Source organism: Trichinella spiralis, assembly GCF_000181795.1.
Source record: "Trichinella spiralis strain ISS 195 chromosome Unknown Scfld1557, whole genome shotgun sequence".
NCBI lineage: Eukaryota > Metazoa > Nematoda > Enoplea > Trichinellida > Trichinellidae > Trichinella > Trichinella spiralis.
Genome location: NW_003528496.1, coordinates 2,157,147 through 2,177,140, shown reverse-complemented (window position 1 = coordinate 2,177,140; position 19,994 = coordinate 2,157,147). Strand labels below are relative to the sequence as shown.

The window sequence follows — 19,994 nt, the reverse complement described above, 5'->3', positions numbered from 1 at the left end:
TTTTTCTTTAACTGAAGCAGTTGAGAACAATGCACATTTTAAAACATTTAAAAATTCTGTTTCTGATTTACGCAAAACGGCCATGATGGTATGTAACTGTTGTCTTTTGTTATTTTGTTTCAAAACTCATAAATTGTTTAGTTTGATGAAATGCAGAAACAGTTGAACGTGTTGGGTTACAATCAAAGAAGTTCGCTTTCTAGAAATGTGAAAGAAGTTTTCAGTATTTTTGTAAGTAGTTTTTTTAATAATTAATAGTCAGTTTGCATCAATTTTTGCCTGTTAGGCTGAGCAAGAAACAACTTCTAAGCGGTTGATGGGAAATGCTCTGAAAGAAATGTGTAAAATGAAAAGGAAAGACGAGGAAAAGATGTATCAGCAAGCACTAACGCTGTTAACTCCATTTTCGAAAGTTTTTCAGAAAAAGAAATCTAAGTATATTATTCATTTTACTCTTTAGCTTTATGAATTACAAGAAATCTGCTTTTTTGCTTTTATTTTTTAGTATAAAAAATGTAGACTAATTCATGTATTTCGCTTTTGCTTATTCAGAGTATTACATGATTTCTTGTAGAATAATTGTAAATAACTTAAATAATAGATAAGATTTCAAATAATAATTTATATTTTAGGGATGAACGTTTGCTTCAAGTTATTCGCGCCAGCTTGTTGATTGAAAATATTGAAATCGATTGTAATAATGCAAGAATAATTATTGCAACTACTGGCAACTCTTCGAATAAGTTGTGCATCAAGTTGAACATTACTGAGTTGAATTACTTGATTTCGAGAAGTAAATTTGACGTTGTAGATGTAAGCTATATGATAAATATGTTTTTTATCTTTGATTCAAATTGATTATTTCAACAGGAAAGTACTGGAAACACCATTGGCACAGATATATCTAGCAACGATTTGATCTTATTTATTTTGAAGTACGCCAGAAGCGGATTTTCAGAAACACAAAAGTTTATGCATCAACATGATTGTTTGTAATCCGTCGTCAAAACAGTCTTTCTGCCTGTAATATATGTATTTGTGAATATTTTACGATAACCTGAAATTTTATTTATATTCTTGCTAAGTTTTATTCATTTCGAATTTAATTTGTTTTGTTAGTTGAATCTCATTAAACTTTTATGCAACAATATCAAATTTAACTTAAAATAATGCATTAACAATAATTTTTAGTTTTAATTTTATTATGACTTTAATTTTCACAACACTGAATTGAAAATTATTGATTATACATGCATAATATATGTTCGCGTTGTCGTCACACAGTCATGTCATCTATCATTGGTTTCGCCTTTCGAAGCATCCACTTCTAATGCGATGTCCACTGCAGAGTGAATTTGAAGCAGCTTTAACAGCTTTTCTGCTTCGTGCTGTTCATCGCTTTACATTTATCCATCTGCATTCATAAACACTGTTCAAAAGAAATGTCAGCCAACAGTTACTTTCACTCGGCAGATAAATTACCTTCTTAGCTAACAAGTAATTGAGATTTATGCCTAAACTTCTTTTCTGTTTGACAGGCATTGTTCTGATGAAAGCTAGTTGAAGGATATTCAAGTACAAAGGGAAAATCTAAAATTGATAAATTGTCCACAGCTGCAGTTTTCAGCTAAAACCGGAAGTGGTGATTGCTTTAATTTGAAAAGTGGAAATATTTTCTCATTTTATCTGTGGCGTTTTAAAATTACGTTTAAAATAATGAATCAATTATTGACGGTTTCATAAAACTTTAAATTAAAAATTTGCATAGTGATGAAAAATTTTTTCAAGTAAAATAGTTTTGAACAAAACTTCTGTAAGAAATTATATTATTTTAGTACGAGTATTAATTGTAAAAAATTATTTGATGGAACTTGAAGATCTTGTTTTGCAGGTGAGTATATTATGTTACAGTGATAAGCTCATACACTCTATTCGTGATTATATACATTTGATCTCGATTGGCCACCATGTTAGGTTTAACTCACAGACCCAGAACGCTCTGTAGAGGACGCAGGTCGACGTCTAACACCTGTACTTGTCTAGACGACGAAATAGATGAAGAAGAAGAAGAATAAAGCTACCGTAAACAGATTGATACTTGAAGATTGGAAAAGGATTACGGTAGTACGGTTGTTGGCAGCGAGCTGCAAGTGTGGTTATTAGTTCTGGAAATTTACGGTGTCGGATCGGTGGCGGTCCTTGTTCGTATTTGTTAATAAACACTGTGCACTTTACCTGTCTTTTGAACGCGACAATGTTACCGGGAAAAAGGGGCAGCAGAACTGAACAGAGAATATGACCGCGCGGACGAACCCGCCGGTCGACACCGGCCCGTCTCGCCTAGATGTGACTGTGATAATAGTCCGGTTGGGTTGACCAACGAGCCAGCCCGAGAGAGCGGCTCGTTACAGCTCGAACTGCTACTCATACTGTTGTCTCTCGGTGGAAATCAACTTCTCGCTTGAGAAATAAACTTGCATATCCTGCTTGTCGATTCTTTGTTTGAATAGTATATTCTACAGACTACCTAGACGATACGGGAACGAACAGAAAATTATCTACAATCTACATTATTATCCGAAATGAAGATCAGCAGACCTTGGATTCCGTACCCTGTAGAACAGGAGCCAAGGAGCCCTTCTCACGTACGATAACTCCACACCTTTCACACACTGCCCTTTGCGAGACGGAGAATTTGGAATGCGATGTGTGAAGCAGGCTGGTGCACCAAGAAAACAACCTGATATGAAGATGGCAATATCAATAACGGCTGCCGTTACAACCGTTGAAGATGTGGAGACAAGAATATATTACCATCCTGAACACCCAGGACAAATGGCGCCATAGCACGCGACACGAATCAAAAGAGGGTGACATCGTATTAATACACGAATTCGATACGATATGCGCCAAATATTTCATGGGAATGGTAACTGAAATCCAGGCGAGTGAAGATGGCATCTTTTGATCAGAAAAGGTGAAAATAACCCAAGGAACGGTCGCAAGATAAAGCCGGTCGCTACGACTATTGGAACCAGACAGCGACTAGTTGAATGTTGAACTCTGTTCATTTCTGATGATATTATGGTGCATGAAACGGTGCAAACCAATGTGTAAGCAAACAGAGATTCCAACAAGGAAAGTTTCCATGCATCTACAAAGGACAACCGAAGCTTTCTCGGTTTGCTACTGCTCTCTGGATACCACTGCTTGGCAGATGCCAAGTACCACTTAACAACGGAACCGGACCTCACCGAGGACGGAACAGTCGAGCTGACAAGGCTCCACGACGACTTTTGCCGCCACTTTCTGGAATTGAGAGCTCTGGCGAAAGACGTGGGCGCAAACTTGAGCGGCTTCCACGCTCTCCTCCCGATGATAACGAGAAAGCTGTCGCCAGACACCTTGAAAGCCCGGAGATCATTCGTGCAAGACCTGACAGATGAGCAAATTACCTCAGTGGGTCTCCTTCCTGTTGAACTGTTGAACCTGTTTTCCTGTTGAATCAAGGGCTTGGCAACGAAAATGACTGCTCGGAAACCAGAGCGGAAGTCTGAGAAGGGAGAGCGGTTCACGACGGCTACCATCCAAGTGGATCCGATCGGAAACTGTGCGGAGTGCTGTGGAATTCATCCCGTTGAGAGTTTCCTGCGATTGGTCAACCTCTCCGTGCCGGAACAATGGCAGTGTGTCTGAAAACATGGCCTGTATTTTGGGTGTTTTCAAAAAGGACACCGTAGAGGGAGCTGTCAGCAAACTCATGATCGATCAGGTCAGCATCCTCTGCTTGCCTCGGAGAACTCCCACCGTCTTCCGAATCGCAGACGAGCACCGCGGACAGCACCTGCGAGAAGTGAAAGATAAGCGGCGCAACCGGATGCAGCTGATAAGGAGAAGATCCCAACAGTCGCGCCCTCTGAGGGTTCTGAACCAGAGGATGGGACTTCTGACAGAGTCGCGACTGAACTCGCTCCAGTGGGCATCCACTTCTCCTCGACTGTTCGGAACCTCGGTGTCCTCCTGCCTGTCGTTCGAGCGATGGCTTACGGTGAGAACGGGAAGAAGCGGTTGGTCAACTGCATTCTCGACAGTGCTTCGGAGAAATCGCTCATCAGGACCGACATCGCTGATGAACTGGAGCTCAGAGGCACACCGAGCGTGGTCACCGTCAGGGGCGTACATAGCCTGAGTACGAGAGTCGCCAACTCACGCCACGTGCGTTTCCAACTAGGTCCGGTGCATGAAGAGACGGCTGCGAGCATGAAGTTCGAATTGACCGCTCTCTGCATTCTGAGCATTTGCGATGATCTCGTTGCATCCCTGACTCCCTGGCCACGTGAAATCGATCGTATGGCAGGAAAGATGTTGCGGAGCCCCGGTGAAGGCCTATCGGCTGACGCGGCTGGACAGAGTGCTGTCGGACATGTACGTCGACGACCTGGCGACAAGCTGCGACGGAGTAGACGAGACCCGACAACTGGTCCCCAGGCTGACTGAACTGATGAGAACTGGCGGCTTCGCCCTCAAGAAATGGGTGAGCAACGATCTAGAGGCATTGACGGACCTCCCACCAGAAGATGTGTCTTCAGCTGATGAGGGTCGGTTGTGGAAGACGCTTGGTCTGCATTGGAACCGGCACAGCCATCACCTGACGTTCGTACCTGTTGTATATTCGAGGAAGGTTGATTGCGATGATGAGTTAACGTACAGCGGTATAGCGTTTTCTTCTATTTATTGACCAAAACACAATTGAACACACACGATACGAGTAAGTTAAAAAGGACAGGCAACACAACACACTACTGACACGCCTACACACACGTCACTCAGTGTGAGGGTTACAACACAGTAGGAATATAAAGATGGTTAAGTATAATAGTTTTATCTTCTACCATAAAAGAAAATCTTATCAATCAACAATGTGTCCCAACAATACCCTTGCCAGAAATCCTCCGAAGCGGCATGATTCCAAAAGGCAGTTGCTCAGTCTGGCATCCCGACTATTCGATCCATTAGGCTGCTTAGCCCCCTTCACTATCAGAGCGAAGAGGCTGTTCCAGTTGCTCTGGTTGAAGGGTCTTGACTGGGATGACCAGTTGCCCCTCGACATCAACAGCGTGTGGTGTCAGTGGAAGAGAGAACTGGAGACCCTGGAAAGCGTCAGAGTCCCATGGGCGTTGATGGTCACTCCCAGAGATCAGATCCGCCACTATGGACTACACATTTTCGACGATGCCTCCGAAGCAGTGTATGGCGCCGTGGCATATGTGATGATGGAGTCCCTGAACGGGGCCAAGGAGGTGAGATTCTGCCTCGCCAAGACCCGCGTCGTTCCGGTCAAGCGACTGAGCCTCCCACGGCTCGAGTTGATGGCTGCGCCTGAAAGCGTAGATGGAAAGGGAATTTAGCCTCCCCTTCACCGATCCACCTGTTGAAGCGACAGTAGCATTGTCCTCAGTTGGGTCCAAGGCGACCCACGAAGGTGGAAACCCTTCGTGTCGAACCGCGTGCAGGAAATCCTCAGCCTGACTGAACCATCCCAGTGGCGACATTGTCCCACCGCGGGCAATCCGGCTGACAAGCTCAGCCGCGGCTGCGCCTTGGACACCCTCCGTGGGGACCAACTCTGGTGGAACGGTCCGGCCTGGTTGAAGAAACCCGCGGAGCAATGGCCGCGCCTGACCATCGCTCTCTCGCCGGAGGAGACTCGTCTCGCGTCCCCTGAGAGGAAAAAGGTCATCACGCTTTGCGCCAGCCCGCAAGAGCCCAGTTGCTGGACCGTTATACGTGAAAGATGAACAGCGGCCTCTGCAAAAGGTATACATCTGTCTGTTCACGTGTATGGTCACTTGAGCGCTGCACTTGGAAATGGTGTTAGGGTTGACCACGATCAGCTTCTTGGCCGCCCTCCGCCGATTCATCGCCAGACGTGGACGCTACGCTGACATCAACATACCTCGGCGTTAAGCCGGTGAAGCTGAATCCTAGGTGGAACCGAAAGCAGCGCAAGAGAGTCATGGTTGAGGTGCCTTCCATTGTGCACAACTACAACATGCACATGGGAGGTGTTGATTTGAACAACATGCTCTCTGGGCTGTACAGAATCAGCCACAAGAGCCGCAACTGGACGAAGGTTGTTTTTTTTGGGGTTATTGCAACGGCAGCGACAAACGGATGGCTGTTTTATCGAAGAGAGTATGAAGTCTTTTCTGGGCAAAAATCCGACAGCATAGACTAGCTGGCCTTTATGACCAGCATAAGTGAGTCGCTGTGTCTCACAAACAAAGCGCTTACACCACAGCGAGGAAGGAGAAAGGAGAGAACTGTGGAAGAAACAGCTGAGCCAAGCATGTCAACCGGGGCAAGATCAATGCCGCCAGCAAGCAAGATGCACAGAAAGATAAGGTAGCGCATTGGCAGATGTTGGAGAAAAGCGAAGAAGATGTCGTCACTGTTCAAAATTCTTTCGTATATTGTATAAAATGTAATGCACCTTTGTTAATGAGCAAAGCTAGAAAGTGTTTTCAGCTCATCCATAAATAAACCTCATTTAACTACTTCAGTAGAATATAATTTCAATATACTGAACTTAGCTAACACAAATATTTACTTCCCAGTGTATTAACAAAAACATAAAATAAACATTTCCGTACTGCAGTTGGTCACAATAAAAGCAAATAAATAGCGCTGATAACCAAAAAGTCAAGAGAATTGAAAAAAAAGGTGAAAACATGGCGATTACAATCCACATCATGATGCACGACACTGTTCACCCGCAACCAAAGTATCATATATGTTACATCTCAGAAAACTAGAACGTTGCCAATTATTTTTTCTCAAACTTCCCGTACAACATCACACCCCTAATAGCATTCATTCCCCAAGTGTTCAAATTTTTCTGACAGGGAAAATAATTAGGGTCTGAATGAGTCAGAAAATGTTGAAAAATCTTTAGTTCGAACTTGAAGATCTTTTATAGTGGACTGTATATGTTAATTATAGAATTATTAATGACAGCGGGTGTGACTAAGAATCGGTTTATTCAGGATAAACAGTGAGTAATAACAATGATATAGCGAGAGAAAACGGTTCAGGCGGTATTCGATACGGCGTGTTCCGTGTTATTGTCCCTCCTTCCTCCGCACTTGTATTTATATCTTTTTCTTGACCTCACTCCGCGTCTGGCGACCTAGATCATCGAAAAGTAATTAGAAAATCGGCTTGGTTGCGCAATCCCTTAGACCAGTGTTTCTCAACCAGGGGGGCGCGCCCCCCTAGGGGGGCGTAGGAAGGTTCCAGGGGGGGCGTGAGAAGTAAGAATTTTTAGTCCTGCAGAGGTGTTTGAAATTCAGCTTGGTCTACTTCAGCTAAATTTTAACCGCCTATTTTTTCTGGTCATCTTAGTTTTAGCTTAACCGCGTCAGCTGTGCGCAATTTATAATTTCCCTTTGCACTAAAATCGCCTTTCGAAATTCACCTGATGTGACGAGAGACGTGAATAATTTTTGAAAGAGGCATATACACGATATTTATCAAACTGATAGAACAAAGCCGTATTTTGTCTAATGGTGGAAACAAGCAATGCGGTAAAAATTTCGCCTGAAGTCGACCATCACACTTTATTTTCTCATTCTTTCCTTCATTCGACATCGCGGCAACACCAACTTTTGTCTCGTGTGTGCATATATTTGCTGTTTATTTGTTTCAGTTTTCAAGAGATTTTGTAATATCAGTTGATTTCAGATTGTCTGAAATCACATCAATTCAGGTTTGGTTTTTTCCGCTCCTTTTATTCTTATCAGTAATTAAATCTCCCACTATGATTATGGTTTTTAGCTTGGCTACTCATAATCGTGAACACAACGGTTTTATTACATTTCGCACCACGGTTGTTGCTTATAGAGTTTGTTATTATTTCCAATAGGCAAGTTATTTATTAGCGTACTGCTATGTACCACGAAGACATCCAGTTGGTAAACGAGCTGCGAAAACTAGTTAGATCGGATTATCCATACGACAGGCTGGAAAAGGAGGAAGTTAGTTAGTTAGCGTCTGTGTATATTCACATCATCAATAAAGTTATATTGGACGTTGGCGTGAAATACAATACGTACAATGGTGTCGAAAAAACGCAAATATGATGCAGAGTACATCAAATACGGCTTCGTGGCTATTGAAAAAAACGGCGTTGAAGTGCCACAATGCGTTGTATGCCTTGATACATTCAGCAATGATGCTTTACGGCCAACCCGACTGCAGCGGCATTTGCATCACCGCCATCCTGAGTTATCAAAAAAACCTGTGGAATACTTTTGCGCTGAAAGAGATTCCCTTTCTCAAATGAGACTTGAGAAAAAAGTCAAGTATAATCAGGAGACTGTCAAGGCTGATAAGAGCATCATATGAAATAGCCATGTTGATTGCCAAGAATAAGAAACCACATACTATTGGAGAAAATCTTGTTAAGCCCTGCATTGTGAATGCAGTAAAGATTCTGCTTGGGGATGACATGGCGAAGCAATTTAAAAGTATTTCTCTTTCTGATTCAACAGTTAAACGCCGAATCGATGAATTAGCTGATGATATAAAACAGCAAGTTCTTGAAAAGGTAAAGTGTTCTCCTTTTTTTCCTATAAGTTGTGATGAGCCACAGACCAGGCAAACTGTGCACAGCTCATTGTATACGCACGGTTCATTGCAAATAACACAATTGAAGAAGAACTACTTTTTTCTGAACCACTGAAAACTACAACGAAACGAGCTGATGTGTTCCAAGCCGTGTCACAATTTTTTGAAGTAAATGGCTTGATGTGGGAAAAACTTGTTGGTGTATGCACTGACGGTGCACCCGCAATGCTTGGCTCTCGGTCTGGCTTTGTGAAGATGGTCAAATCAAAAAACCCATCTATTTTTGCAATGCACTGTGCAATTCATCGGCAGGCTTTGGTCGCTAAAACTTTGCCTGATGATCTCAGAGAAGACCTTAATTTTGCCGTGGAGGTTGTCAACTATGTGAAAAGCAGTGCATTGAACACTCGATTATTTGCGTCACTCTGTGAAAGTTTGAATGCTGACCACATGGCACTTCTCTATCATACAGAAGTTCGTTGGTTATCAAAAGGAAACATGCTTGGTCGGATTTATGAACTGAGAGAAGCAGTGGCAGAGTTTTTGGAGCAACGAGGAAGACGCACAATGTGTCGAGCTTTCAAAAGTGAACATTTTCAGCTTAGCCTGGCATATCTTGCAGATATTTTTGAAGCACTGAATTTACTGGATTTGAAACTGCAAGGAGCAAACGCGAATGTTATGGCTCACTATGACATTGTTCAAAGCTTCATTGCAAAAATTTCCTTATGGTTAAAACAAGTTGAAAGAGGAAATTTGACATGGTTTTCAAGACTCAACGAGCTTTTCAGTGATAAATGTATCAGCGAAGATTTGAAAAGAAAAATAAAAGGGCACCTTAGAAGCCTACAAGATGAGTTTTTTTACTATTTTCCTGACGTAGAACCTGAAAACCTGATATATAAACTTGTGAGGAATCCATTTTTAGTTAATGTCGAAGACCTTCCACACGATCTTCAAGAAGAAGCCATTGAACTGCAATTCAACAGCTTAGCTAAAGATAGCTTTGAAAGTATGCCATTAGAAAACTTCTGAGTGAAGTTACAAGCAGAATATCCTAAATAAGTTCACAAAGCTTACGTATATTGATTCCTTTTTCCTCAACGTACCTTTGTGAAACGGGATTCTCAGCTCTCATGACGCTTAATACGCAACATCGAAACAGGCTAAACGTTGAGAGCGACCTGCGATGTACCTTATCACCCACTCCACCAAGAATAGACAACTTAGTCGCAAATAAGCATTGTCAATATTCTCATTAAATTTTTATTGTGAATCATTCAGGAATGTTTTACTGTGGAAACTAGCTTGGCTTGATGCAACCATGAAGCAAAATGTTGCTTTGCGTACACTGAATACATACCGTACTACTTTTTATTAGAGAGGGGGCATTAACTGCCGAACTTTTATTAAGGGGGGCGTGCGCTGACACAGGTTGAGAAACACTGCCTTAGACTGTGCAGCTTAGCCGGGGTCTGAACAGGCGCGCTGTCAGCCACATTTCACTTTGACGCTTTTTCAGCAACTGGCCACCGGAGTTGTGGCAGATATATGACAGGACGCTGACCTTTTCACCGCTTAACCCTCCTGTTATCCTCAAATTTACTTACCTCCCGTTATCCTCCGGGTCAAATTGACCCATAAGTGATGCACAGTTTGTTTTGCGGTCATACTGTGACTAAGTATTCGTGAATTTTATTTTAAAAGGTTCTGATGAATATTCTAATACTCAGAGATTATTTTTTTTAATATACCTGTATATGGTGGATGTACATTGACACACTTAAATTTCTTCTGCACATAAGTTACAATATGATTGTGTATGATCTTTACAAATGTATTTTTGGCATTTTTTACAACGTACGCTTGTCTTGTTGTCACTTGAAACACACAATTGACATCGGGCTCTTTTTTTACCACCTGTATCCGTATCAATGATACCGCTTGTAGATGGCTGCTCTGCATCTTTCCGCATCCTTTCAACCGCCGATTTTGCTGCTGCTGTTCTGGGCAGTGTTTTGCGCCACATCATTTCTGGTTGCAGTAGAGCCTTGCCAAGTTCTTCCAGGAATAATCGACGCTTATGCAGCCGTCCTAAATTTTATGCTGGATGTTTCTCTGTTCATAGAACGTAGGCGTTGTATGCCGATACGTCGATGATGTTGTAAAATATGACTAATGGCCATCGTGGAGATATTCTTTGGCAGGAATACGTTGATGTCATTTTGTCTAAATTATCCACACCACCTTTAGTATTATTATAGTGTAGAATAATGTCAGGCTTGCTTCCCTTTCTATCGCAAACCTGGTTGTCATTGTGCATAGTACTTGGAACTATAACATTCTTGTTCTTTTTTGGGAGGTATGATACGATGGTGCAATCTTCAGAAAAGGCAAATGTTGAAAAGTTCAATTTTCTGCCTTGTAGTTGCAGCAGTTCCTGGGTAGCTCTGGCTTGTTTTTTTTACAGTTCCAACCAAAGTTAAATTCTTTTTTTTCAGTTCTACCCCCAGTGCATACGAAGTAAAAAAGTTGTCACGTGTAACATTATCACCTTTTAGCCCCTTTACCATGTCGAGAACCACTCGCATCCCTTGGTATTTCGCACGAGTTCCACTTGACGGCTTGCCAGTGTATATTTGCATATTCCATGCGTAGCTCGACTTTCAGCAACAGGTTACCCAAAACTTAATGCCATACTTTGCCGGTTTCTTTGGCATGTACTGTCTGAATTGACATCGGCCTTTGAAAGGATACAGTCGCTCATCAACTGTAACATTTTCGGAAGGATTATACATCTTAGGTAATTTTTAACCCATATATCCCATAAACTATAGAACCTTGAAAGTGATAGATGTTGCATTGCCTTCAATACTGATAAAGCAGCAGAAGAAGATCGATCATGAGGCCAAATTAACCCCGGGATTTCGCATGTACCTAAAGTGCATACAGCAGTTACTATGAATGACAGACGCGCAGGAATTTCAGTATATGCAGATAAGGTGAAATGAGGAAAAGTCAAAAAAATTCAACATCAACAGTCAATAATTTTGGTACTAATTTTTATGTTGAAAATCAAAACAGGTCAATATGACCCGGAGGATAACAGGAGGGTTAATTGCTATTCCATTGTTTTCCATTGAGAAAAACAAGGGGAGCAACTGGCGTTGCGCAATTGTTGTTTTCGTACCAGGAGCAATGTTTTGTTGCCACGGGGATTTTTAGATAGTGATGAGCAGGTATTGAGAAAAGATTTCTCAACACCTCCCACCCCAAAAAGGTGAACCGGGTTCTATGCGTCACTGGATGGTTCCACCAGGCGGAGTGACCTTGCAGATCGGGTTACTGTTCCTTGTCTGGTTTTCACCGTCGCCGATCTGATTACGCCATCTTCACTCGGGTGGATCTCAATGATCCTTCCGATCGGCCATTTGATCCATGCAGTGCTGGGTTCGTGCACCAGTACAATGTCACCCACTCTGGGCTCTTGACCGGTTTTGCGCCATCTTCCACGCGTGGCTAGGGTGGTGATGTACTCTTGTTTCCATCTTTCCCACAACTGGGCAGTCAGGCGTTGCTGATACCGCCATCTCCTTATCAAGTGGTTCACTCCACTTGGGGTGTCATCACGCCGGTAGACTCCGGTACTCACACTCGGTAGTCGTGAAAGCTCACGGCCGATTAAGAAATGGGCCGGAGTTAATGCTGCTTCACCGCAATGTCATCACCCATGAACACCAGCAGCCGATCGTTGATGCGTGCTTCGATTTCGCACAAAACAGTGATCTGATGATCCAAAATTTTGTTCTGATGGCTACCAATGTTTGATTGACACCAGCATGCATCTGCCTGACGTGATGGTCCTTGATCAGCAGTTCTGTTACCGGGTGATTGTTTGGCAGGATGATTGGGTGCTTGGACTCTGGAGGCAGAGTTGATCGCCTGAGACGTCCGCCCATTCGTAGCAAACCATCTTGATCTAAAAATGGCTCAAACTCCCTCACCCGATCAGCCGAGTCGGACTTGATGCCGAACTCATTCACCTGGACCTGTCTGAGCCACCGTACTTCAGCGTCGGATAATTTCTTCACTGAAAGATTAACACTGTTTGTTCTCTCGCTCACTGGATTTTGGCAATTTCGCGCGAAGCGCAGGCAGTAGGCGGTTACTCGGATTAATGTCTCATAACGACTATACCGGGTTGGGTTGATTACCTGCTCAACCCCGAAGCCATCTATCTGGCTGGCTAAGACCTTAACAGTTTTCTGCTCAGTTGTAAGGTGCTCGTTGTCGTCCATTCTCGCTACTGGCTCCGTTGGCCAGTTTTCTCTGTCTTGCATCAGCCATGGTGGGCCGTGCCACCATAGGGCTGTGTTTATTAGAGTACCTAGCGAACAACCTCGACTGGGAATGTCCGCTGGGTTTTCCTTAGTTGGACAATATCACCAACACTTCACGTTGCTTGGTCGGATCCTTTCTCAAGTGCCGTTCTACAGATCGCAATCTGCGTTCAGCTAAAGCAGAATTGTCCGGAAGTTGGACTACGCCGGGTTTCCACAGCAACCCCACGGAATAACGCGACCCATTATGTGTTAACGTATCAAGGAATTGACGGCTTACCGCGTCTTGGGTCGTTTTGTCTTCCTGTTGCTGGATGCCGATGGATTCGAGTTCCCAGAACTTCTTCAGCGTGCATTCCATGTTGTCTTCCTTTTGAGCACAGTGGAACCGGTATTGATGAGCTGACGGTGGATTCACGGACCAAAGACAACCCATCCCAGGGTTGTTTCGATAGCGACCGGCTCTGTTGGATTACCTCGTAGGATTTTCTCACCGAGAAATCGGCCATACGAATCTACACCGATTAACACGTGGACAGGGAGCTTCTCGTCTTGCTCCTCTGGAATCCGCAAGTGTTGGAGGTGCTTCCAATTGTCGCACCGGACTGGGACCGACTGGATATCGTCACAAATCCGTGGGAGTGTTAAGGCTTCAATGGGCTCCACATCGAGATCGTGATTGTTTGCCTTCACCGGGCTTAGTCGGAAACGGACTCTTCTGGCCAAGGTTGGGGTGCAATGAATGCCGCCAATTCCTTTCACGGTTACACTCTCGGCCATTCCCACCAAGCCTAAGGCCCTCGCCGTATCTTCCGTGACTAGGGTTTGTTCAGCACCGCTATCAAACAAGCAGTTGATGACCAGTCGCTTCCCATTTGCACCAGTAGCAATGGCCTTCACTGTTTGAAACCGGATTCTAGCTGAGCCGCGTGTATTGCCGTGCAATACACGGGTGGTTGTTTCCTCACTGGACTCAGGTCGCGCCTTCTTTCCAGGCGGAGCGTGTGTATCGTCTAGTCCTTCTGGCAGTGGCGTCTGTTTCTTTGTGGCAGGTGAAGTGAGCAGATGGTGGGTTCTCCAGCCACGATGCTTGAATTTGCATCGATCTGCTCTGTGTCCTTTAGTTAGGCAGATGAAGCACATGTTCAGTCGTGCTGCCGTTGCTCTCCGCTCTGACCACTGTTGGTTCAGGAACTGTGGACATACCGTTACCCGGTGCTCATCTTGACACACCGGACAGGTTGGATGGAGAGATGTATGAAAGGCTCCAATCGTCTGACGAGAGGGGCGAGATCGCTTCCGCTGATTCTCCTTCAGCGTGTGTTTATGCGTGGGGGAGGATATCCTCTCTCCCTGTGTGGACTGTACGAGGTCTACAGCGCACCGGGCTTGTTCTGCTAAGAAGTTCAGGAAGGTCTGAGAGGTCGGTTCTTCCGTCAATTTGCCACATTGATCCTTCCACCGGGATTGGATGTTCTTTGGCAATTGGGCCACCAGTTGCGGTAGTGCGGTCCGGAAACCGGATACCGTGGTATCGAGATCTCTTCCGATCGCTCTGAGTTCCAATAGGTGGCCGTTTAGCTTGTCATGCAGAGCTAGCAGACCTTCCTTTCCTTTGGCGACTTCCTTTGTGACGCTAAAGATCTTGAGGATGTGCGCGTCCAACACGTCCGATACTCGATAGAATCGGTCGTATAGCAATTGCACCACAGCCGGATAGTTTTCAGCTGCTGTTGTCACGCCGCTGATTGCGTGTAGTGCTGCACCAGCCAAGCAGGATCGAAGATGCACGAATTTGGTGACATCTTCGAGATCTTCTCTCCGATGCACTGCTGCGTTGAACTGATCCCAAAAGGCCTTGAATTGGAGGATGTCTCCGTCGAATGTTGGTAATTTTGGGATCGGCCTGGTCGAGTTGGTTTTGGGATCATTGTTTTTGGTGGCTGGTGGTTGGGTAATTTCGGCCGACGATGGTGTTTTAGCGGTCGCCAGCAGTTCGTTGGTTTGACGTTGGGTGGTTTTGAGCTTGTCGATTAGCTTGTCGAATTCCATTATTGCTGGGTCTCTTTCTTCCTCCGGCAAGCTATCTAGGTAACGTTGCCGCGACTCGAAAAAGAGTTGTGTTGCACGTCCCAATATTTTAGTTGCTTCGCGGATGGCTTCTATATCCGTCCGTCCAGCGCAAAGTCCTTGCAATCGATCTATCCAATATTTCAATGCCGATCCTTCGGCGTCGTATGCTCTGGTTCGGCTCCTTGGAGTGGTCACATTTCCGGTCGAGTCGTTTGTGGAGGATGTTCGATCGCTGGTAGTATCACGAGTTGGATCCATAGGTCGCTGGTTCAAATCCGGCTCGGAGGACCAGAAAATGTTGAAAAATCTTTAGTTCGAACTTGAAGATCTTTTATAGTGGACTGTATATGTTAATTATAGAATTATTAATGACAGCGGGTGTGACTAAGAATCGGTTTATTCAGAATAAACAGTGAGTAATAACAATGATATAGCGAGAGAAAACGGTTCAGGCGGTATTCGATACGGCGTGTTCCGTGTTATTGTCCCTCCTCCCTCCGCACTTGTATTTATATCTTTTTCTTGACCTCACTCCGCGTCTGGCGACCTAGATCATCGAAAAGTAATTAGAAAATCGGCTTGGTTGCGCAATCCCTTAGACTGTGCAGCTTAGCCGGGGCCTGAACAGGCGCGCTGTCAGCCACATTTCACTTTGACGCTTTTTCAGCAACTGGCCACCGGAGTTGTGGCAGATATATGACAGGACGCTGACCTTTTCACCGCTTAATTGCTATTCCATTGTTTTCCATTGAGAAAAACAAGAGGTGCAACTGGCGTTGCGCAATTGTTGTTTTCGTACCAGGAGCAATGTTTTATTGCCACGGGGATTTTTAGATAGTGATGAGCAGGTATTGAGAAAAGATTTCTCAACACGCCGACGCATTTCCTCATCGGACGAGAGCTGGCATCCCTCCCGATTCCCGCTGCGTCCGCATCGGCGCCGACGAACGCATCCGGCCTGCGCAAGCTATGGCGACACCAACAGCTGCTGATGAAACATCCGTGGAATCAATGGCTGGAAGAGTATCTCGTGACTCTCACCTCACGAGGGAAATGGACGAAGATCAGGCGGCAGCCGGAGACCTAGTGTTCCTAGTGGAAGAAGGCGTTCCACAGAATCGTTGGAAACTAGGCGTGATCGTAGAGCCGTTGACGGGAAGCGACAGGGTCACAAGGTCAGTGAAGGTACAGACCGCCCGGCCTAGCAGAGCGCTGATCCTTCTCGAGCGGACATCGGTTCGGTGATGAACCACGGTCCATTACGGGGGGAAGAGACTGTTGAGAACTTCCTTCGTTTGAGCCTGACCAACCGCATCCGCTACTGTAACCGGCGATTGGCAGTGGTGGTGACGTAATAGGCAAATACGAAGGCGAGAGTGAATGCGAGTGAAAACCTGATCTTGTGTGTGTGGTGTTGCGTGTAATTGTTTTGTGCGATTCTTCCGAATAAATCTTAGTGTAGCGCTCGTCGGCGCTACGTGATCTCGGATCATCGTGAGAGATTAAGAGTTTATTAGACAAAGCACAAAGCAGCGAAAACAGCAATAACAAAATAAGAAAGACGAAATAATGGCCGCACCGCCCACGATCACCGGCCTCCGACCTGGCGTCCCCTACCGTCGATGTCCTACAAAAATGTGGGCTCGATATGCAGGTACAATTTCACGGTGGCCGTCACATTAGTTTCCGTGTGCCGTTGTTACAGAATTGTCGCTTGCGCTCCTAAACCTGAGAAGAGCCAACTACGTTAGTGAAACTCAACTGCCGCATACAGTTGGATTGAACAGTTCTCTTACGTGCAAACAAATTGAATCATCCTATTTCACGAGTTTGAATTTCTGTGAAAGGCAATACAGTCCACTCACAAAATAAGATTTTCAAGTTCAACCTAAATATTTTTCTACAACGATTGTTTCGAGCAGTGGTTAAAGTTTGGAAGACTTATTTTATTCACTTTTATTTATTAATTATTACATATTTTATGGCTCATATAAGTGAAAATTAGTGAAGCAAGTATATTTTTTTCAGCTTAAAACAACTTTTAAATCAGCCAGGATATAAATTTAAAAAAGATTTCATTATCATGATAGTCTGTTATATTTATTTACTTTTCAATAATTTTATAATGGATGCTAATGGCTGCATAGCATTTGTATAAAATAACGATATTATCGTTTTATAATATTAAGCTTGATTTTCTTAATTACGGTGTTTTCTGAAGCAGCAGAATCATACTGGCAGAAGGCATTAATTTTTTTGCGAATTTTGGAATTGTTAAAATATGACATGTAAAATATTTTTTTTATTTATTTTATTAATGAAATTTTGAATTATTGAAAAGTTTATTTTGTTGATTCCATGCTTTTACGTATATGTTTCGAAAATGTAACCTGAATGAAAAAATGGGCATTTCTTGTTTCCTTTATTTAGAACAAAGCTTAGTTTTATTTAAATTCTTGAATGGGTTACAATATTTTTAAATGTCCTGAGCATATTGTTTCAAGCTTAGTCGTTATGAATCTTGTGATAAATGTTGATAAACGGTACGTGCAGGCCCGGCAAACAAAGTTCATGTCCGTGAAGAAGAACTGTCCAGCGAGAATGATTTTTACAACTGGATTGCTCGAGAAACAGAAATCAACGCTAACAGCTTTGGTGCGCTACCGATTTTAACGAAGGCGAACTATCTTCTGGTGGTTGGAAATTTGTCGGCAAAAAAGTTGGAAAAGGTATCATTGAAAAAGAAAATAGTATGCTCTTTGATGACTTTTAATAACTGTAGGATAAAGAAAAAGTAGAATCAGTAGTTTTGGCTGCGTTGAGCGATTCTGACGAATGGATTCGAGCTCTCGGTGATACATTAAAGCATTTTTTAGATGCAAGCTCTGGTAATTTTTCGGATGATGGCATTCCTAATTTAGCAGCTGAATTTTACCGAGATATAAGAGATACAAGTTTGAATTGATTGCTAAGATGAAAATCATTTGTTATAACTTTTGTTTCATTATTTTTTAAGTAATTAAGAAAACCGAAGAAACGACAGCATATTTAGCTCCGGAAGAGAATCCTACTCAGAACATCCGAGGGTACAGCTACTGTTTGCCATTGCGTTCGGAAATCAATTTTGTTTTAAAGCGGCGATCTAAAGCTGCTGCCCAGCGGGCTAGCTGTTTAGAAAAAGGTAGTAGATGTGTTGTGACAGAAGAAAATCATTATTTGATGCGATATTAATTGAAAATTTTGTAAAAGTATCGGTATCTTCTCGTTGTTAATTTATTTTCAGTTTCAATCTATTTTCATTTTTTAATATTGTGGATATTTTGAATTTTATTTTTCAGTTAATTGAATAGTGTCAATTTCAGCCGCTATTGCAGTTCGCAAACAATGTCACAAGACTGCAGTAGCAAATTTGGCGAACAGCGGCACTGCATCAGCATCTAGTTCTTATTTTGGAAATATACTGGCTAAAAGTATGGATAGCGGTTTAATTATACTTTTGATTTTATAACTTTAAATGTTAAATGGAAGTTGGCAATGCGTAAAAATTGTATTTGTTAATCATATTTAATATATCACTTCATGTTGAAAACACGTTTTCAGGCAATTCACTATTAGGTCGAGTGCCTACAAAATCACTGGAAGATATTAAACTGAAAACAGCCAGCAGCCGCCGAGATAGTGGCATTAAGGTAATTTTTAATTATGAAAATAGTAAAAATAAAAATATTTATGAAATGTGATATTTAGGTATTAGAATTGGAAGAAACGCCACAGCATTTAAAAATAGAAAGAAAGGAACAAGGTTGGTAATTTTTCGAACAAATATGTTATGGTCTTTTTACTTTGACACCATAAATTTCAGAAAGGAAACGAAAAGAAGCAGAAAAGCTTGCAAAAGAAGAACAGAAAAAATTAAAAGCAAAAGAAAGACAAGAAAAGCAACTAAACAAAACTAAATTGAAGCAGGTAAAGAAAGAACAGACAAATATTGTAAGCAGCATAGAGTCTGATTCGACAACTCAACCAAAACCAAATAATCCCCCTGGAATAGGTAATGAGTTTTTAATTTATATACTTTTGCATGTTTTGGTTTAATTTTGAAGTTTCATTGTTATTTATGTTTATTTGTTAATAATTTATGTGTATTTATTTTCAATAACTAATGTTTAATTTCAAAATTTTGCCTTCAATATAAATTATGTGCTGCAGCTTAAACATGAAAAAATGCGAACGCTTTTATATTTTATTGCAATTTGTGATTCATTTTTGAAATTTAGTTGCATTTTTAGATTCAACAGAAAATGCCTAATTAATCAGTAAGCATATCTCCAAGTTTCAAGATTTTCGTGTTTTTTCTTCAGAAATTTGGAAGCTGCATTGCTACAATAATTTATGATGCCAATTTTAACTTATCGTGTGCTGTTATTAATGAATAAATCATTTTAAAATTGAATTTCATGACTGAATAAAACCTCATCGACAGTCGGTCTTTTGTACAGTTCCTGCAACTGCTGCATTTTATCCCAACAAACGATCTTATAACATTAGAAAAAGCATGTTGTTGACTTGACGGCACCACCTCACCGGATAATAACAGCATCACGAGACAGCATCTGATGATTATCTGATGACGATCTGATCAGCAAATGAAATTCACCTATGGACCCGAGATTCGGAAAATAATAAAAATTATTTAAAATTTAATTGAAAAAATTATCAACATAAATTAAAAATTTTGAATGATGAAGGACTTTTCCTTTTACTGATTTGCAATCTTTACAGATCATAAAAAGGTCAAAAAAACAACTCATTTCAACACAAAAACCAAACAACTTGAAAACACTTTGTTACAGTATTCGCGCATATATTATTTTTAAGTTAAATAGTGTTTTAAAGTTCTACCTTCATTTGAAACGAGAAAAGTTATCGAGAAGAATGTTCGCTTCATTATTT

The 19,994-nt window shown here is 42.4% G+C and overlaps 7 protein-coding genes across 7 annotated transcripts; 5 read left to right on the top strand and 2 right to left on the bottom strand.

Annotated features, from left to right (window-relative positions):
* Positions 1-2,022: 2,022 nt before the first annotated feature.
* Positions 2,023-2,428, bottom strand: Tsp_05142 (hypothetical protein). Its single transcript, XM_003369684.1, has 2 exons — positions 2,314-2,428; positions 2,023-2,282 (listed from the first exon to the last, which is right to left on the bottom strand). The coding sequence occupies exons 1-2, from the start codon at positions 2,426-2,428 to the stop codon at positions 2,023-2,025; spliced, it is 375 nt and encodes a 124-aa protein (XP_003369732.1).
* A 526-nt stretch (positions 2,429-2,954) lies between these two features.
* Tsp_05141 (conserved hypothetical protein) lies at positions 2,955-4,497 on the top strand. Its single transcript, XM_003369683.1, has 4 exons — positions 2,955-2,977; positions 3,126-3,459; positions 3,545-4,048; positions 4,141-4,497. Exons 1-4 carry the CDS (start codon positions 2,955-2,957, stop codon positions 4,495-4,497), a joined length of 1,218 nt encoding a protein of 405 aa, XP_003369731.1.
* A 365-nt stretch (positions 4,498-4,862) lies between these two features.
* On the top strand, positions 4,863-5,383 carry Tsp_05140 (conserved hypothetical protein). The gene is made up of 2 exons (XM_003369682.1): positions 4,863-5,076; positions 5,097-5,383. Exons 1-2 carry the CDS (start codon positions 4,863-4,865, stop codon positions 5,381-5,383), a joined length of 501 nt encoding a protein of 166 aa, XP_003369730.1.
* An 8-nt stretch (positions 5,384-5,391) lies between these two features.
* On the top strand, positions 5,392-5,853 carry Tsp_05139 (conserved hypothetical protein). The gene is made up of 2 exons (XM_003369681.1): positions 5,392-5,450; positions 5,703-5,853. The coding sequence occupies exons 1-2, from the start codon at positions 5,392-5,394 to the stop codon at positions 5,851-5,853; spliced, it is 210 nt and encodes a 69-aa protein (XP_003369729.1).
* A 2,262-nt stretch (positions 5,854-8,115) lies between these two features.
* On the top strand, positions 8,116-9,663 carry Tsp_05138 (zinc finger protein). Its single transcript, XM_003369680.1, is given in 3 exon segments — positions 8,116-8,363; positions 8,374-8,690; positions 8,717-9,663. 3 exon segments carry the CDS (start codon positions 8,116-8,118, stop codon positions 9,661-9,663), a joined length of 1,512 nt encoding a protein of 503 aa, XP_003369728.1.
* Positions 9,664-10,411: 748 nt separating this feature from the next.
* Positions 10,412-15,299, bottom strand: Tsp_05137 (conserved hypothetical protein). Its single transcript, XM_003369679.1, has 4 exons — positions 13,391-15,299; positions 12,343-12,997; positions 11,329-11,468; positions 10,412-10,722 (listed from the first exon to the last, which is right to left on the bottom strand). The coding sequence occupies exons 1-4, from the start codon at positions 15,297-15,299 to the stop codon at positions 10,412-10,414; spliced, it is 3,015 nt and encodes a 1,004-aa protein (XP_003369727.1).
* Positions 15,300-16,610: 1,311 nt separating this feature from the next.
* On the top strand, positions 16,611-19,350 carry Tsp_05136 (conserved hypothetical protein). The gene is made up of 10 exons (XM_003369678.1): positions 16,611-16,695; positions 16,747-16,869; positions 17,595-17,770; positions 17,824-17,995; positions 18,058-18,222; positions 18,404-18,523; positions 18,642-18,730; positions 18,789-18,843; positions 18,904-19,092; positions 19,331-19,350. The coding sequence occupies exons 1-10, from the start codon at positions 16,611-16,613 to the stop codon at positions 19,348-19,350; spliced, it is 1,194 nt and encodes a 397-aa protein (XP_003369726.1).
* Positions 19,351-19,994: the final 644 nt, after the last annotated feature.

Excerpts from the sequence above, each read along its gene's own strand:
- Tsp_05140 (XM_003369682.1), top strand. The coding sequence starts at position 4,863 with ATGGTTAAGTATAATAGTTTTATCTTCTACCATAAAAGAAAATCTTAT.
- Tsp_05136 (XM_003369678.1), top strand. The coding sequence starts at position 16,611 with ATGGCCGCACCGCCCACGATCACCGGCCTCCGACCTGGCGTCCCCTAC. Across the intron at positions 18,524-18,641 it reads GGCTAAAAGTATGGATAGCG|GCAATTCACTATTAGGTCGA; the intron begins GTTTAATTATAC and ends ACACGTTTTCAG. Across the intron at positions 18,731-18,788 it reads GCCGAGATAGTGGCATTAAG|GTATTAGAATTGGAAGAAAC; the intron begins GTAATTTTTAAT and ends TGTGATATTTAG.
- Tsp_05141 (XM_003369683.1), top strand. The coding sequence starts at position 2,955 with ATGGCATCTTTTGATCAGAAAAG. Across the intron at positions 3,460-3,544 it reads CAGATGAGCAAATTACCTCA|AGCGGAAGTCTGAGAAGGGA; the intron begins GTGGGTCTCCTT and ends CTCGGAAACCAG. Across the intron at positions 4,049-4,140 it reads CGTTCGAGCGATGGCTTACG|CTCAGAGGCACACCGAGCGT; the intron begins GTGAGAACGGGA and ends GATGAACTGGAG.
- Tsp_05139 (XM_003369681.1), top strand. The coding sequence starts at position 5,392 with ATGGAAAGGGAATTTAGCCTCCCCTTCACCGATCCACCTGTTGAAGCG. Across the intron at positions 5,451-5,702 it reads GTTGAAGCGACAGTAGCATT|GAGACTCGTCTCGCGTCCCC; the intron begins GTCCTCAGTTGG and ends CTCTCGCCGGAG.
- Tsp_05137 (XM_003369679.1), bottom strand. The coding sequence starts at position 15,299 with ATGGATCCAACTCGTGATACTACCAGCGATCGAACATCCTCCACAAAC. Across the intron at positions 12,998-13,390 it reads CCTGGGATGGGTTGTCTTTG|CCCTATGGTGGCACGGCCCA; the intron begins GTCCGTGAATCC and ends TAATAAACACAG. Across the intron at positions 11,469-12,342 it reads TCATGGGTGATGACATTGCG|GTTCTATAGTTTATGGGATA; the intron begins GTGAAGCAGCAT and ends ATCACTTTCAAG.
- Tsp_05138 (XM_003369680.1), top strand. The coding sequence starts at position 8,116 with ATGGTGTCGAAAAAACGCAAATATGATGCAGAGTACATCAAATACGGC. Across the intron at positions 8,691-8,716 it reads CAGCTCATTGTATACGCACG|AAGAACTACTTTTTTCTGAA; the intron begins GTTCATTGCAAA and ends ACACAATTGAAG.
- Tsp_05142 (XM_003369684.1), bottom strand. The coding sequence starts at position 2,428 with ATGAGTAGCAGTTCGAGCTGTAACGAGCCGCTCTCTCGGGCTGGCTCG. Across the intron at positions 2,283-2,313 it reads GGGCCGGTGTCGACCGGCGG|TTCTGCTGCCCCTTTTTCCC; the intron begins GTTCGTCCGCGC and ends TTCTCTGTTCAG.